Source organism: Alexandromys fortis, unplaced genomic scaffold (assembly GCF_014885135.2).
Source record: "Alexandromys fortis isolate MF-2015 unplaced genomic scaffold, M_Fortis_MF-2015_v1.1 scaffold_147, whole genome shotgun sequence".
NCBI lineage: Eukaryota > Metazoa > Chordata > Mammalia > Rodentia > Cricetidae > Alexandromys > Alexandromys fortis.
In genome coordinates this window covers 929,563-947,754 of record NW_026068029.1, presented here as the reverse complement: position 1 = coordinate 947,754, position 18,192 = coordinate 929,563, and the positions used below count along the sequence as shown (strand labels likewise).

The 18,192-nt window shown below is 42.6% G+C and overlaps 1 protein-coding gene across 2 annotated transcripts in view; it reads left to right on the top strand.

The window, feature by feature from the left end:
• Map3k15 (mitogen-activated protein kinase kinase kinase 15) overlaps positions 1 to 18,192 on the top strand; it is a 124,857-nt gene that overhangs the window by 100,576 nt on the left and 6,089 nt on the right. For both annotated transcript variants that reach the window (XR_007595734.1, XM_050164357.1), the window contains exons 17-21: positions 735 to 865; positions 1,086 to 1,191; positions 14,512 to 14,669; positions 16,924 to 17,107; positions 17,810 to 17,975. Coding sequence is in view for 1 of the 2 variants with exons in the window: in XM_050164357.1 (XP_050020314.1) it covers positions 735 to 865; positions 1,086 to 1,191; positions 14,512 to 14,669; positions 16,924 to 17,107; positions 17,810 to 17,975 (745 nt within the window). In the remaining variant the exon portion in view is untranslated. The remainder of the gene's footprint in view (positions 1 to 734; positions 866 to 1,085; positions 1,192 to 14,511; positions 14,670 to 16,923; positions 17,108 to 17,809; positions 17,976 to 18,192) is intronic.

Below are 18,192 nucleotides of genomic sequence, written 5' to 3'. Positions count from 1 at the left end.
TCTTTGATTTAATTGTCCTGGGGCGATCTGCTCTTGGTGTTGCACTGGTCCCTGTCGCCTGCGTTGTCTGCCACTGTGTCAGTACCCGCCGGTCCCAGCCGCTGCGCCAGCTACGTCGCCCACCGTGCGGGTCCGGTTCGGCGGCCGCTGCAGCTGCTGCCATGCGCATCCGGTTCCGGCCGCCGCTGCCGCCCACAGTTACTTTTAAAGAGATATAGCAAAATAACAAATGGATAATAAAACCAAACACCAGTGATTTATGTATGAAATCACTACATGTAACCAATGGAGTATTAGAAGTAATTGTTTTGGTCTATAACTGGTAGTTTGAATGGGTCTAGTCATTAAGATTCAGTTTTCTGGTTAAATAAATTGTAAAAAGTAGAGTAATAATTACTATAAACATTATTGGTATATTAAATAACCCCATCTCAACTAACCATCGGGTAGGTTAAATGAGATAATACATGTAACAGCTTCTGGAAAGGTGCCTGGCAATGAACAAGAGCTAAGATAAATGTGTATGCATTGAAATAATAATAAATCTCATAACATTGTAATTGAATAGTGATCATCAGTATCTGAAAATTAGTATAGGGTTAAAAGCATCACTATAGTTTATTCCCTGACCCATTACATATGAATCTTTGTCATCCTGTTGGTTTTTGTTTATTTTTTGGTTTGGTTCCTTTTGTTTGTTTGGTTTGGTTTGGTGTTGCTATGTCACTTTCTAGGAAGCCTTTCTGCTCTCTTGCGATCCAAATGGGGACCAATGAAGGAACCCACTATCAAGTTTTATACCAAACAGATCCTGGAAGGCCTGAAGTATCTCCATGAAAACCAGATAGTTCACAGGGACATAAAGGTATGAGCTTCTCTAAACCATCAAAGTGGTGTTTTTTTTAAGCCTTTACTATAGTATGGCAAAATAGTCTGCACACAGAGGGAGACAGCTTAGCAGGATAGCCCCACACTATCCTGACAGGTCCAGTCTTTTTAGAGAGAATTTATCAAGGTCCCATACTATAGGCTTTTGGTTTGCTTAAATCTGGCTTTGCACACTCAATGCTGTTCTTTTTCCAAAGGGCGATAATGTGCTGGTGAACACCTATAGTGGAGTGGTAAAAATCTCTGATTTTGGAACATCTAAACGCCTTGCAGGAATTAACCCATGCACGGAGACCTTTGCGGGTAAGCAGAGCAGAACTGGCTGTGTGGTGCCATCTAAGCTTTCTTCTGAACCAGTGGTCCTCTAATAACTACTTATTGGTCACCTTTACAGCAGAGTATCATTTGATTTTTCTAAATTTATTTAAGACTTTTCCATAGAATATAGTTTGATCATACACTTTCCTTTCCCCCAACTCCTCCAAGATCTTTCCTACTTCCTACCCACCCAACTTAATTCATATTCTCTCTCTCTCTCTCTCTCTCTCTCTCTCTCTCTCTCTCTCTCTCTCTCTCTCTCTCTCTCTCTCTCTCGTGTGTGTTACAATGAAAATCAAAACAATCTTGTAAAAACAGACAAAAAATACTAAAACAAAACAAAAAGTGTGTAAAAAACATGGAATCATCTGTTTTATGTTGGCCAGTTACTCCTGGGCATGAACCCTGCCTGCCCAAGACTGTGGTTGATATACCAAATGACAATCTAAGATTTGCCCTTTGCTGGCAGGTATCAATTACAAATAGCTTCTTGGTTAGGGTTGGAACTTTGTGTTTCCTCAGTTTGGGGAGTGTTGTCTGTTTTGGACCTGTGCAGGTCTTGGGCATACTGTCATAGTCTCTGTGAGTTCATATGTGTATCAATCCTGTAGTGTCTGGAAGATGTTCTTGGAGTCATCTACCACTTCTGGCTCTTACCGTCTTTCTGACTCATCTTCTGCATAGATTCCTGAGCCTTGAGGGGAGAGGTTTGATAAAGACATCCCATTTAGGGATGAGTGTTCCAAAGTCTCTCACTTCATGCACATTGTCCATTTGTGAGTCTGTGGTAATTCCCACCTACTATAAGAAAAATTGTCTCTGATGAGGGCTGAAACATTGATCTACAGATAACAGCAATATGTATTGGGAGTCATTACTGTGTTCCCTTAGCAGATTTAGTAGGCTTTCAACTAGGCCCATGCCCCCATCTATTTTCCCATGTTCTTGACAGTGTCATGTATGGGTTCCATTTCATGGAGTGGATTTTTTTTATTTTTATTTATTTATTTATTTATTTATTTATTTATTAAAGATTTCTGTCTCTTCCCCGCCACCGCCTCCCATTTCCCTCCCCCTCCCCCCATCAAGTCCCCCTCCCTCATCAGCCCAAAGAGCAATCAGGGTTCCCTGCCCTGTGGGAAGTCCAAGGACCACCCTCCTCCATCCAGGTCTAGTAAGGTGAGCATCCAAACTGCCTAGGCTCCCACAAAGCCAATACGTGCAGTAGGATCAAAAACCCATTGTCATTATTCTTGAGTTCTCAGTAGTCCTCATTGTCCGCTATGTTCAGTGAGACCGGTTTTAACCCAGGCTTTTTCAGAGCCAGACCAGCTGGCCTTGGGGAGTATGGAGTGGATTTTAAATCCAATTGAAAAAGATATTGGTTACTCCCAATGTGTGCCTCTATTGTACCAGTTTATCGTGCAGGGCAGGTCACTGTCATAGGTGGCAGTGTTTATAGCTTCATAATATGATGTTTGCTTTTCTCCTCTGACATGTGTAAAGTAATTTCCAGCAACATGAACACTAATCAGTAGGGGGTAAAACTGCTAGTTGGGGGGTATAGAAAGATGGTTCAGTGGTTAAGAGCACTGGCTGCTCTTCCAGAGAACCCAGATTCAATTCTCAGCACCCACATGACGGCTTACACAACTGTCTAAAATTATAGTTACAAGTGATCCAACACCCTCACAGCTACACGAATGGTTATTAAATAAGTAAAGTTTTAAAACTTGTTTTTGGCACTTGTTGTTGATTGATATCTCCATGTTTGATGTTATAAGTAAGTTGTATCCTCAGCAATAAGGCATTCCATCAGGTTATGGCGAGTAACTAATAACTTTGATGATACCGGTGGTGTTTAGGGGTTCTATGGGACCCCTTTAGCCAATGACTCAAGAAGATGTAATCCATTCCTAGCAGTGAAGGTTTATTTGGTAGCATAAGATATCTAGTTTGTGCATTATCTTCCCCATTATACAGTGACTCCCTTTAACTTCCTTTCCTATATGGAAATATTTTGAGACGCTTCTAGAGCAGCAAATTTCCATATGACTTTTCAAAAGGCCTTTAATGACAATTGTCTATCTCCATAGTCCCTTGTTTACTCCCTCCTCCCATCCCCTTCCTCATTTACCCCTCCTTATTTTAGTTTCCTCTTTATCCCTTTATAACACTATACTCTAGTTCCCTTTATTTGGAAGATCCTCTATTCCCTCCTAGTCCCTTACTAAGGGACCTAACCTCTGGTTTTTCAGAAAGAAGCATATCTAAAACTTAAAAGCTGGCATCCAGATATAAGAGAAAACACACAATATTTGTCTTTGGGGGTCTGAGTTACCTCACTTGGGATGATTGTTTCAAACTCCATCCATTTTGGTTCTTCATGCAGATAAAGTATTGTCCTTGACTTTAAAATTGTCTCACTTTGTCATAGTGATATACTGTTACACCAATATTGCCCTACTTTCTTCTTGGCCTCTTATAGGTTGGGTAGACAAAGAACTCTGCTGAGGTTTCCTAAGGGTTCTCAGTCAGTAAAATGGCATTATGTCTTCACAGTTGGTGGCATACCAGTCAAAATAATGGGTAATTTTGTGTAACTTATTAGGACATGTTATTGGTACGTCATAAAATCGCTCTTTACTATAGTATACTAACAGTTTGCATTTTGATATGATGAGGTTTCCAAGGGAGGCTAATTATCCTGGGGAAAGAGGGTATTTTATGTGAAGTTGAAAGACTACATTCTGTCCACCTGTTGGCGATAAAACTCTCTGAATGTTGACAGGGACTGGATTCAAAGGTGATATAAATTGCCAGCTGGTTTTCCATTTACCAGACCAGTAGGTATAAGGCCTCTCATAAGCTACCTGTGGCTTTTTAGAGTTCCTGCTTAAAAGCAACACTAGCTAAAATTTGATCCCTGGAAAGAAGTGCTGGTTTTTAATAAGGTTGCGGTCTCCTAGGGAGGAGCATGACGATCACAAAGAACATTCCTGACAGAACTGTGAACAGCTCTCAGAACTTTATAGTTCTGAAATAAGTAAGGTAGTTAGTTGATTGTCCTGTCCTTGAAATGGCCAGAGTTGTAGAATGGACAAATTTGGTCTTATCTGTGGTAAATAATGTTCCAGTTTTAAAGGACTTTTCTTCAATAAGAGAACTGTTGTGTATTAGTCCCTGGGTACCCACAGTGGAGACATGACCCCCGCCAATCAAAGGGAATGTTAATCTATCAAAAATGACTGTTTATTTATAAATCCAGAGAAGGTACATGTGCTTTAACATGGGACAAGACTACACCAGGACTCCATTAGCATTTTCCACATAAAGAATATGTTGAATCTTCACTTATGATTTCTGATATAAATATGCCCTTATTTACATATGAATATGTATATAAGACTGACCCCCCTTTTATCTTCTCATTTTACAACTGTAATTGAAAATAACATATCTTCCTCTTTGGAAGCCACAATTAGCTTGGCTATATGTAGCAAGAGGGGATCTGATATGACAAGGAACTATTTCAAAATCATAAAACACCAACAGTTTATTTCATAATTAGCATCTCTCAGGAGGAAAAAATCACATGGAAAACACATGTATAATTCATTATTGCATATCACATTTCTCACGTAATTGGCTTAAGGAGGCATGAATTTTGCACTGCAAAATAATGCAGGGGTGTTTAGGGGATAATAAAGGAGGGATCTCATTTTGGTGAGGAAATTCTCCTGCATGTAATTACTCTTTACAAAACAGAAGAGTTCAGTAAAGGAGTCTCAGCTGGCTGGTAAAGAACTCTGGTTATGGTGGATAATGGTGGAACTTTTCCTCATAGATGCTCTGAAATTTTCTGAATCTTGTTAGGAGAAACAATAATCTCAGGCAGTTGCATGCCCTGAATCCCTTCCTTCCTATGTTCCTATGAAGGGCCTTTGCCTTGGGTATGATAAACTAATTACAGTAACAAAACTCAATTTTGAACAGTGTTGGGGCTGGAACCAGGACCATGCCAGTGCTCTATTACTGAACCACACACCGAGCCTTTTTGTCCTTATTGTGGTAGGTTTAACACTTTATGAAGATAAAACTTAGTGTTGTTAGAGCACCCATTTGAAATGCATAATTCAATGGTGTCTGGCAAATTTACCACATCCCCATTGCTCTGTTGAAATAGGTAGTGGCGGGGCTGCGTCCCCAACACCCCTGGCTGCTTGGCTAGCTTATGCCCGAAATAACAACACACAAACTGTATTCATTTAAGAACTGCTTGGCCCATGAACTCTAACCCTTACAGGCTAATTCTCGCCCCTGGACTAGCCCATATCTAATGATGTGTGTAAGCACCCCAAGGTGCGCTTACCGGGAAGATTCTAACCTCCGTCCATGATGTCTCTGCTCCAGAGTGCAGAGCTGTTGAGTCTCCGGGAGCAGAGCAGAGTCTGACCTCACTTCCTCTTCCGCCCAGCATCCTATTCTGTTTTCTCCTCCCATCTATGCTTTAACCTATGAGGGCCAGCCAAGCAGTTTCTTTATTGCTCAGCCAATGAAATCAACAGATTGATATGACACTCCCACATCATTGCTCCAATTCCATTTTTAAACAATTCTGTTTCCCCTGCAATATCCCTGTGCCCCCGTGCAGCCAGCCCTAGTTTTAATTCCTGGCAGTCACTGGATTGATTCGGTATGTGTGCAGATTTGCATGTTTGGGATATTCCTGCACATGTAATGTGGCAATACACATTCTAAAAACGTTTACCTTCCTCACTTAGTGATGTTTTCAAGGCTCATCCAGGAATTATTTCCTTTCCACCTGAATAGTCTCCCAAATTATGAATGATAAAGGTTCTTTTGTGATCACTCACACAGGAACCTTTGTGTGAATGTATGTTTTTATTGCTCTTACACACATACTTAATATTAGAACAACAACATGAACTTTATTTGTGTTTTAGCTATAAATACTCTCCAATCAAAGATGAGCAGTCCAGTTTCTGGCTCAACAACTTGTTTCTTGTGTCACCTTGGACATATAAATTACTATCTATCTCTCTCTCCGATTTTTATTGAGTAAAATGATATGGGACATATTTTTCCTGAAAAAAAAGACAACATACATGTCTATTCTTCCCAGATAGACAGTTCATGATAGAACAAAGTATGGATACACCAACATCCACTTTGGTGAACCAATGAGTTTTATTGGGATTACTTACAGGAATACAGATGAGAGGTTACTTACAGAAACAGAAATGACTCAAAGACAGCTGTATCACCAAAGCCTATTCCAGCAAGGGTAATAGCTCACCAACGCTGGGAACCTGAAGCACACTATATAGCCTGTAGGTAGCCTTAAAGGTTGGAGAGTGACTGCCCTTTCCAGGTTGTTCAGCTGTTCTAAGCCTCTTCTAGGCAGCATGGCTGGGTTTGTTTCTTCTAATTAATTTGGTTGTTCTCTGCTGTTTCCTCTCTCTTTTTATTTTATTTTTTAAAGATTTATTTATTTATTCATTTGTTTGTTTATTTATTTATGCAGCATCCTGCCTGTAGGCCAGAAGAGGGCACCAGATCTCATTATAGGTGGCTGTGAGCCACCACGTGGTTGCTGGGAATTGAACTCAGGACCTCTAGAAGAGAAGTCATTGCTCTTAACTGCTGAGCCATCTCTCCAGCCCCCTTTTTTAGTTTTAAACTGCTTGGTTCATCTCTGCTTCTTCCCAGCAGCTTGGCTAGTCTAGGAGTGACTCAGCAGTCTTTACTGTTTAGGACCCTCGTTCCTCAAGAGTAAATAGAGAATCTAGTCAGTTTCATGGACTTCCTGAAGTTATTTTAAGTTGTTTACTTCCAGTCAAAATGAATTTCTCTGCAATATTTTGCTTCCCTTTAGAACACCTACTTATTTGACCTCCCTGTAGTTAAGAAGTTTCCCTCCAAAATGGAAAATTAATCTCCAAAGAAACTGTTTTAACAACAAATGGAAATGTTTACAAAAATAAACCTCAGGGGGTTACCAAGGATGAAATGGATCAATATTGATGAAATATTTTGACTGCACCTGGATCATAGCAAGTGAAACAAGTATTTGTTAAATACAATTTGTATTTTAACATTTAATATGAATTTGCATTTAGAAGTTATAACTTCTAAGTTAGCGCTTGAGAGCTAGAGGGTTCCTTTGAGAGGACTAAGTTTCTATATGGAATATGTTGAACCTGGGGCACACAAAAGGTCATCATAAAGGTTATATTTGTCTCCTATTGCCCATTACATTCAGCCCAGAGCAGATTTGGATTGTCCCATGACTTTTCCAGCTGCTTGGATGACAGAATCACAGTGGAACTTGAGGGAACAGCAGGTTAAAATGGGAGATGGGAAAGGTATAGGCTTATATATACTCATGAGTGCTCTGGTCCTCATTAATGCCACTGACCCCCTTGCCCCTCTCCATGCCCACTGCATTGTGGACAGTGACCTCTTCTCTACAGTCAGGAGTGCTTGCTTCTTCTCTACCTCTTTCCTAACTCACCAACTGCAGGAAGGCAAAGAAAAAAGATTGGCAGGTTAAATGGTGTCTTGATTAACACTGTTGTAAGCTGGATCCCTGTTCTCTGCGGTTTAGTGTTTGATATTCATTTCTCTTGTTGGATTCCCTCTGAATGTGACCCCCGTATCATGTTTGGCCATTGACAGAGTGTCCCCTGAATCTCCCTAACCACTTATCCTTCATGTTGTACCTAGTACCTACTGCACTTTTTCTTTCCATGGAACATTTCCTGGAAGACAGTTTCTGTAGTTCTTTGAAAAATATCTAAAACCAAAATGGCTATAACTGCTCCCACTTCTTGAATCTGAGGTTTGTGTTACCTTAAACACATCATCGAGAGGGTGTGATACTGCTGTTGCATTTACTTCTTCAGCAGCCTGTACTCCATGCAGGTTATCAGAAGGGAATATGTACTATAAATCTCTTATTGGCTATAAAGTTTTGAGTTGGGAAGAAGTGGTGCTTCCCACAGGGCCATCACTTGGACAGCATGATTAGGACAGTCTCCATCACCATGGGAGGTAGCACAAACTTCTCTTTTCACTACTTTTTTTAAATTTATTTATTTATTAAAGATTTCTGTCTCTTCCCCACCGCCGCCTCCCCTTTCCCTCCCCCTCCCCCAATCAAGTCCCCCTCCCTCGTCAGCCCAAAAAGCAATCAGGGTTCTCTGCCCTGTGGGAAGTCCAAGGACCACCCACCTCCATCCAGGTCTAGTAAGGTGAGCATCCACGAAACTGCCTAGGCTCCCACGAAACCAATAGGTCCAGTAGAATCAAAAACCCGTTGCCATTGTTCTTGAGGTCTCAGTAGTCCTCCTTGTCCGTACTTTTTTTAATATAAAATTTTGAAATTTAGGCCACTAACATCTCAAGGAACCTATGGGATATGCTGACATGTGTGATCTCCTTTCAAATGTACATATCTGGAATATCCTTTAAACTGCTTGAGTTGCCATGGGCCACATCCTACTGGATTCCCCCACTCTTGCTCTTCTTATTTGTCACCAATCTAGCACTATTCTCAAAAAAATCTGCTTTTAATACCTACCCCACATCTATTTTTTTTTTTAATCTTGAAGTTGAGTCCCTTGACTTGGATGAGAGGTCCCTAAGTAAGGCGTTCAAACTCGTGTACTGAGGAGTTTAAAGGTCTCTTGGAAACTCTGCTTGTGCGGTCCCTGTCTCATGCCTTGCTCTAGTATCTACATCATAGCTTGGTTCCTCTATCAGACAATTGCCTTATGGCACATCTTTTCTTTTCTAAGGATGTGAAAATCCTGCCTTGGAAACTACCCAGAAGCTTCCAGTAGAATATACCCCAAGGGGGCTGAGTCAGCACCTGTGGGTCTTTTGGACACTGTGTTGTGAATTCTATACCATCACCTGTGGCAGGTGTCTAAGGGCTGGGATGAGTGGGATACGGTGCCTCTTGGAGGGAAGCTAGTGAGGCTGTGAGGCCCTAAAGAGAGCCAGGCGCAGGGCAAGGCCATTTTCCAAGATTTGTGCATGGTTCAAACACATCACAATGCCCTCTTCACAGGTCTTCTCCAGACTCCAGCCTTTGGTAGAATTGACACATGCCCTACATACACACCACTGGGGCTATTTCTTTATCTGAAGTACTTGTGTGGTTCCATGTCTTTGTTGACTGTTCATGTGAGTAGTGGATCAAATGGAGTGCCTACCTTTCCACCATTGCTCTACATCTTCCAGGACTGTGGGAAAGAGGCACTAGTTTGTCTTTGAAGCCCTGGAGGAGTCATTCCTTTTCAGGTAGCTTTTTCTTCAGCAGTGCTTCTTGGTTTGTTATATAATTCAGTGATGTCAAGTTCTGAACTCAGGGGCAGAAGATCTGGGTTCCAACTTCAATGATTAGTTTCTCTGGACATCAGTTTCCTCCTGTGTAAAATGTGTTATAACAATAGATGGCACTTCCTTTGCCAAATCTTACAGAATTATGAACGGTGCCTAGTACCTACATGGAAATTATTTACAGGTCATCAAATACTGATCCAAAATCAGATGTGGGAAGCAGCCTGCAATCTAGCTGAATGAGGGCTGGATAAAGTGCCTCACTTCTAGTGAATGGAAAAGATAGAAGTGATGGTGGCAGCAAATGGCCACTTCTTCTCTCAGATGATTCTCACTGGTAAATCATGTCTTGAGCAGTCCTCTGGAAGATTCCATTTCATGAGAAAATGCAGTTAGGAAGCTTTCTGCTCATCCCGGTCTGAAAGAAGGAACTTTCAAGCAGACCTAGCCATTTTAGGCTAATCTTTAAATCATGTAGTCCAATTCACATCTGGACTGCGGCTTCATGGGAGACTCCCTGCCTACTCAACTGACTGCTGCTGGGTCCCCGCCCTTAGATGTTGTGTGAGATCGTAATGACCTTTTTGGTTATGTTAAGGATGGAACACAGCCTCGTGAATGCTAGGTAAATGTACTACTACTGAGCTATACCCTGTGTACCGATACACTGTTTTAAGCTGCTAAATTTATTACATAGAAATAAATAATATGGATGTCCTTACTGATTCCTCATCTTTACAATAGTTAATAGTCATTATGGTCTTATATAGAGAAAATTCTACATTTAGCTTAAGGATATTAATTATGGTTTTAATTATGAAAAAATTATACTAAGGTAGATAGTTACTTGATCAGGATCATTTAGGTATCACTATTTGATTTAGTACTATTTTTGAGTTCTACATAATGTAAATTTATTTTCATGTTCTTTTTACAAATTATTTTAGAGATTATAATACCTTTCCTCCTTCCTTTACCTCCCTCCAAATTCCCCCATATACCCTTCTCCTTGTTCTATTTAAATTCATAGTTTCTTTTTACATTAATTGTTGTTACACACATATATGTGTATATATAACATATATTTATATAACCTGTTTAGTCATATAATGTTACTTGTATGTATATTTTCCTCTTTGAAAAATATCTTTGTACACTGGGCAGTGATGGCGCACTTGGGAGGCAGAGGCAGGTGGATCTCTCTGAGTTCAAGGCCAGCCTGGTCTACAAGAGATAGTTCTAGGACAGGCTCCAAAGATACAGAAAAACCATCTTTGTACATAAAGAACGAAATTGTATCTTTGCAGGAAAATATATCCAACTAGATATCACCATATAAGCAAAATAAGTCAGATTGAGAAGAAGTGTGTTTTCTTATATTTGTGGACCCTTGTCCTATATAGATTCATAAATCACATCTAAATATGACACAAAAGTAGGGGGCCAACTTCTGGGGAAATGAATGAAAATATGGAAAGGAGAAAGAAGAGGGCTGTGAGTATGATTGAAGTATATGAAATAATTGTATGAATATGTGTTTATGAAACCAATCACTGTGTACAATGAATGTATATCAAACACACACACACACACACACACACACACACACACACACACACACACCTACACCTACCTTTCAAGTATGTTAGCTATGGTCCAGGCAGGAAAATATAAGTCACCCCAATTGTTTTCACAGAGCATTTTTGAGTACTGAAACTGAAAAGGCAAAAGGAGGCTGAGACATCAGGAGGCTTCGTAAGGGTGGGAGTGCACAGTTGGTAAGGTAGGATCAGAACCTTGAGGAGGGAGTGTGCCTAGGCTGACATAGGTACTCTAGTACTTACGTGCCTGGTTCTGGGAGTGTATAGTGACAAAAACTGGGATATTAGAGCCAACTGATGGTCCCCATTCAGGCCTGCTCACAGGAACAACAAACATATAGGGAAGAGTAAGTCCCCTTTTGTTTGTAATATAACAAGTAAAGCGCCTGAAGATCAGAGTATAGAGCTAAGCCACTAGTTGGCCATAGAGGCCAGGCATTAGTGGCACACACCTTTAATCCAAGCACTTGGGAGACAGGCAGACAGATCTCTACACAAGACTGGTCCAGTCTAAAAGCAAAACGGAGCCAGGTAGTGGTGACTCATGCCTTTAATCCCAGTACTTGGGAGTCACATGCCTGTAATCCCAGTACTAAGGAGGTAGAGACAGGAAGGGATATGGCTGGGCAGAGAGAGGAAAATAAGGCGGAAGGACACAGATGCAGTCTGAGGATTCGTAGAGACAGGATAGCTCCTTTAGTCTGAGGATTCGGTAGAGGTAAAAGGTCTCTCTAGTGGCTGACTGCGCTGCTTCTCTGATCTCTCAGCTTTCCCACCCTAATATCTGACTCCAGGTTTTTATTATTCAGACCAGTTAGAATTCATGCTACATCCCCCTCTATCCTTCCAGAGTCTTTCTACCGCCTTTTAGTTGCAGAACCTAACAGGGAGCTGCAGGCAATGAGGAAGGGGATACCAGCCCCAGCATCGCAGAGCAGAGTGAGATGACTGATAATAAACAGTATGGTGTTAAATCTTTCTGTACTTAATTATAGATTATTAGAAGGAGCATCTCCTGCCAACACTATTCCCTGTGTTAGTCACAGCGACAACAGCCTGCAGGGGATATTGTAACACCAGAAGTTTCCTTCCTGAGGCACTGGGATTTCCTCACAGTGCAAGTGCACATGAGATGTACCTTCATCTTGCCTAACTTTGCAAGTGACTCAACAGTTCCCCCTTCATTTTCACTCTGAAAGCCAAAGCATTTATTTGTGCCCCACCCATCTGTTTTGTCTTCCCCAATAATAATCTATAACTTCAAAGGTGGTTGAAACTAACTAAAACTATTTAAAATTCATTTCTTTTGGCTTCATTAACTACATTTCAAGAACATACTAGTTATGTGTAGCTGATGGCGACCATGTCAGACTGTATAGAATATATGCCCATTATTGCAGAATAGTCTATTGGTCACAACTGTCTTAGTTAGAATCTTTAAACGGTTCATAGGAAACTGGGTTTGGTGGTCCACACTTATAGAGGCTTGGAAAGCTGAAGAAAGAAGACCACCATTAAGTTTGACACCAGCCTAGACTATATAGTGATTTCCAGGCTAGTCCAGGCTGTATAGTGAAACACTGGATGAAAGATGATACCAAGCATAGTGGTTTGTGCCTCTGAACCCAATACTCTGGAGATTGAGGCAGGAAAATCAAGGAGAGTTCCATGTTAACCTAGGCTACATAAAGATCCAGACTAGCCTGAGCTACAGAGTAAGACATTGTCTCTGTTAATTAATTGATATTTTATAGTAAAGAAAAATGGTAACATGATGTTGGCCTTTCAAAAAAAAAAGTAGTACCTTTATTGAGTAAAAACTCAGGAAACCACCTTTGGTTATATGGTCTTGAGACAGACCCTCTTCTTTGCTCTGGACACCAGTATTATAGCCATGCCTTGGCCAAGGTCATCTAAACCTCTCTGTCGGTCCATAGTATCTTCTGATGGCAAGACCACACTTGCACTCTCTTTCTCCTGCCACGTTAAGGAAAACCAAAGATTTTACTCCCCAGGCCCTTCATTGGCCTCTCCAACCTCCTGCTCACGCCATGCCTTCCCCTTCACTCATCCTTTCACATTCCTGTGGCCATAGCCAGTCACCACCTTCCCTTTAACAACCTCTGGTGGCTCCTGACAAAGGCAGCCTTCCCTTACCACCATTTTTGGCAAGGGTTGTTCCTTTGCTACCTTTAGTCCCCTTGCCCCAGATCCACCATCACCATCTGGTGCAGATCCACCGGGCTGTACCCTGGACTCTGTACTTGAGCTTTGCTAAGCTCTTCCCTCTGATTTGATGTTTTTCTGTCCTCTTCCATCTTTACAGCAGAAACTTACTTCACTGACAGCATCAGCTACCGCCCTTTTGGATCATGTTGGTTGTGCTTTACATAGGTTGTTCCCTACTCATGACAAAGGGCAAAGGGAGAACTCATCCAGTATACAAATTTTGGCCAGGAGCTCCATGGTGGCTCACAGCAATGGCTTTTGAGATACCTCCTACCTGATTCTTGCCCGTCCCCCTTTCTGGGAATTAAACTTGCATTGCAGATTAACACCATGGCCCCTTCCCTTTTTGTCTTTCATGCCTCTTTTCCCCAACAACTCTCTTATACCCTACTCTGTCAGAGAACAAAATTAACACATTGATAATTTCCCTGGTTCAGAGAAAAGCCTAATCAAGCATTTATTCATCTACACGTGCCTTCTTGAAGGTACCTCTATTAGAGCACTACATTTTGGTTGTGAACATAGCCTTTAAATGGCTGATCTATCTCTAAACACTGCATTTTGCTTTCACTGTTACTGCCACCACCACCATTATGCCATCTTCTCTACCATGTTAGCTCCTCCTTATCAGCTTATTTCTCCCATTCCAGTTTCTGTGTATCTGGTATGCATTAAAGCATGCATATTGAAGTCAGACAGTGGTGGTGCACACATTTAATCCCAGCATTTGGAAGGCAGGGTCAGACAGATCTCTGTGAGTTTGAGTCCAGCCTGGTCTACAGAGTGAGTGCTAGGACAGCCAGGGCTACACAGAGAAAACCTGTCTCAAAACAACAGACTTCCCCCCCCAAAAAAAAAACCCACACAAAGCATGCATATTGAGTTGGGCTCAGTTATCCTTTGGGGGACTAAATCCTCTTTTAATATTAATCATGTTGAAGGAAAGCATATTGCGTGCCACTGACCAATAAATGATGCAAGCAAATAGCTGACACACGAGAGAGGTCCCCATCTGCCGCTGCTGAACCCACTCATTTCTATATTTATGGTTCACTTTTAAGCAATATGGTGCCCAAGTCTTTGTTTATTTGTTTTTTTTACATAGGGACTCTTCAGTACATGGCACCTGAGATTATTGATCAGGGACCTCGAGGGTATGGTGCTCCTGCTGATATCTGGTCCTTGGGCTGCACCATCATTGAGATGGCAACTAGCAGGCCTCCATTCCATGAGCTTGGTGAGCCACAAGCAGCCATGTTCAAGGTAAAATATATTTGTTCATTCAGGTGGTTTGGATGGATGTTGAAACAGAACTCTCTAGATGTGAAGCTCGCGATTCTGAAGTTTGTCTTGGCAGAAGGTTCTCATAGCTTGCCTGTCTCACATCAGCAACCCAGACAGTTGCAAGGCCAAGATAAAAAGTCAAGAATCCTCTGACCTTTTAATCCCAGTAAAACCCTGAATATAAGGGCTACAAAGCAACTTCCCTCAGCACATCAGTTACTATAATTGATCTATTTGGGGCCATTGAAGACTACCAGCTGCCATCACAGGTCCTGAAACCTATAGCAGCTGCCACTAAGGTAACATGCTGTCTACTTTCTGGTCTGCTGAACTCTTGTGTGCTCAGGAAGCACAAACGACAGCCACGAACCAAATTCGTCCATAGAACAAAAGTAATTTTCCTGGTCCTCTTCCTGTCTCCTGCTTTTGTTTAACTAATAAGCTGTACAAACTCTTTGGAAATATATTGACTTTTTTGGGTTTGAAGTCAAGATTTTATTGCCAACAAAACATAGTCAAAAATCTTAGGTACTTAGGCTGAATATGATGGTACACTCTTAGGAGAAGTTGGGAAACAGAGGCAGAATGATCAGGAGTTCAAGGCCATCCTCAGCTACACACTAAGTTTGATGCTAGCCTGGGACACAAGAGACCCTTTCTTAGCCCCAGCCCCACCCATGCATGTACAAGATGACAGCTGCTACCCACTTAGTTTTCATTCTAAGAGCAAGAGAGGGACTACCTCTTCCCACTTGAGAATCAGGTCCTGGTGTTTTTATCTTTGTGTATGCTGGTGCCGGTGAGCACTGCCAACTTCTCTTCCCCATTGCTCAGGTGAGGAGTGCTACAAGTAATGTCTGACAATTGCAGTCTATCCAGCATCTAATATTCTCACAACTCTTAGGCCATTCATCTGTTCAAGCCATAAGGAGTAGTGTCCTGAGAATGGGACATGTCACTTGGTCAAGGGCTTTGTGATGATAAAATCAGAAGGCTCTGCAGTTTCAGAGCTCAGAGTGAAGCAAGGGAGTCAAAATCAGCACCCAGGACAGCCAAGGAATGGACAGTGAGTACGGATATGAAAGACAGAGTTGCTTTTACCTCTGGGTTGCAGAGTTGGGAAAGGCACAGGATGGTGCTGGGGGTTATGATGACAGCTCCTACAATGGCTAGAGAGTAGCCTCTAATGAGAACAGTTATATAGGAAGAGGTTATATAGAGCTATATAGGAGTTTTCAGAGAAGATTTCTATGCCATGATGAGACGTGACATCTGGGGACTGACTCTTGTTCCACTATGGTTCACGTGGTACCTCCTTTAGCAGGGAAGTGGATTAGCTGGAAGGAAGAAGAACTGAAGCTTCCTGGGTCTTGCAAGTCCTCTCAAGAAAGATAAATTCCTCCCTCAACCACAACCTTTGCTGGGGATAGGGAGCATCTTATCTGTAAGATGGACAATTTGCTTATCTGTAAGGCGACCACCTCAGGGTATGCTTGCTTGTGGCTTAGAGCCAGAGGCTAAGAATCTGGGCTGTGGAGTAAAATAGAGATAAAGAGATCGGAGAGGGTGATATCTGATAAGAGTCTTTATCTGGGAAGATAGTACCTAGCTTTGAAACCTTTTCTCAACTGGAGCTTTCCTACCAGAGAAACTCTCATCCTCTAGAGGCGTTTCTCAATCCTTTATTACAGCTCCTCATGTTGTGGTGAACCCCCAACCATAAAATTATTTTGTTGCTACTTCAAAACTAATTTTCTATTGTTCTGAATTGTAATGTAAATACTTCTGGAGATAGGTGTTTGCCAAAGGGGTCATGACCCACAGGTTGAGAACCGCTGCTCTAGAGGCTTAAAGCACAGTTGTTGTTCACAGTTCTGAGTTGACTGTTGGTCTTTGAGTGTTCTTCCCTGGCTTTGCTCGTGGGTGCATCCACCTGGTGGCCTTGTTGGGGCAGGATCATCTGACAGGGCACAGCAGGAGCAGTGTCTACCAGGCCTTGTAAGGCCTAGGTCTTGAAGGCCTCACAATATTGCTTTCCCAACAGTTTTTTTGAGTCATGAGAAGCTAGTCAAGACTTCAGGGAAGGGGAAATAGTCAGTCCATCTGTAGTTCGGAGGAGCAGAAACAGCATGTGTCTCCAAGCTCTGATCCTCATGAGATGGCAGCTTCTATTGATCAGGCATGCACCTGAATTCACCCAAAGCTGACACTGTTAACTGTTCCTTCAATGCAGGTAGGGATGTTTAAGATCCACCCTGAAATTCCAGAAGCCCTTTCGGCCGAAGCCAGAGCCTTCATCTTATCATGCTTTGAACCTGATCCTCAGAAACGGGCCAATGCTGCTGACCTACTAGGAGAAGGGTTCTTAAGGCAGGTGAACAAGGGCAAGAAAAGCCGAATTGCTTTCAAGCCTTCAGGTAAGCCCTACCAGGACAACTGGAGAACACCCTGGGCTTGAGCTGCTCTCATGCTCAGAGAAAGAACAGGGGCCCCTGGAATACCACGCTTCCCATGCTAGGCCCACTTAAATGAACACCAGGAGTGGACCCAGAGGTTTGAAGGGTATGCAGGCCCAGGCAATTGTCCATCTATTTTCTCACAGGCACAGGGCACCTCCTGGATCACTATGATGCCCCGCCCTGTACTTAAAGTACTTCTTTGAGGGACGTGCGGAGTGGGAAGATGAGAGGTCCTCTGCCTGAGGTTTTGACCTTCCCCACGTGTAGAGCCTGATGCCTCACTTTTGAAGTCTGGCCTGCTCTCCTTTGTTGATACTGACTTGGTAAAAGGGCATATTGGGGTGGTCTGCCTATGGTTGCCATCCTGCAGGCCAGAAAACTCTACATGACACTTGGTTGTGTAGTGAGTCCTGTCAGTGAACTAGGGTTGGCCTAAAAAGAAAACAGTTTGCCCTCTTTGCGCTGGGTGGATGAGTCAGAGGCTGTGGCAGTGTGACTCACCATCTTGCTGCAGAGAGCTGTGTTCCAGATGAGGCTCACCCCAAACATACATTTTCACTAGATCCTTCCCCTAGAGATTGTTCCAGCAGATTAGAGTACTCCCGTCATTAGCAAGCCCTTATCTGCACACCTGGCTACTCTCTGGCTGTTTCTCCACAGAGGGTGTCCGGAGTAGCACTGGTACCCTGGCCCTGCCCTCTTCGGCTGAGCTCATGGGCAGCAGCAGCAGTGAACATGGTTCCATCTCCCCAGACTCGGATGCCCAGCCTGATGCATTCTTTGAGAAAGCTCAGGTGCCCAAGCGGCAGCTCAGCCACCTTCTCAGGTACTGTCAGTGTCCCTTGTCCCTCTACAGGGTGCTGGTTGTTTCTCAGGATCAGAAGACTTGCTGGGTCATGGAAAGGGTTTTTGCTGGGCAGCAGGGTGGTCAAGTCAGTGCCCTTTCTCTTTTCTGGTTGTCCCTATTCTTCCTCTCTCCCCACCCCCTCCCCGCTTCCCCTTTCTCAACTCCTCTTCCCCTCCCCCTCTCTGCCTCTCGGTTC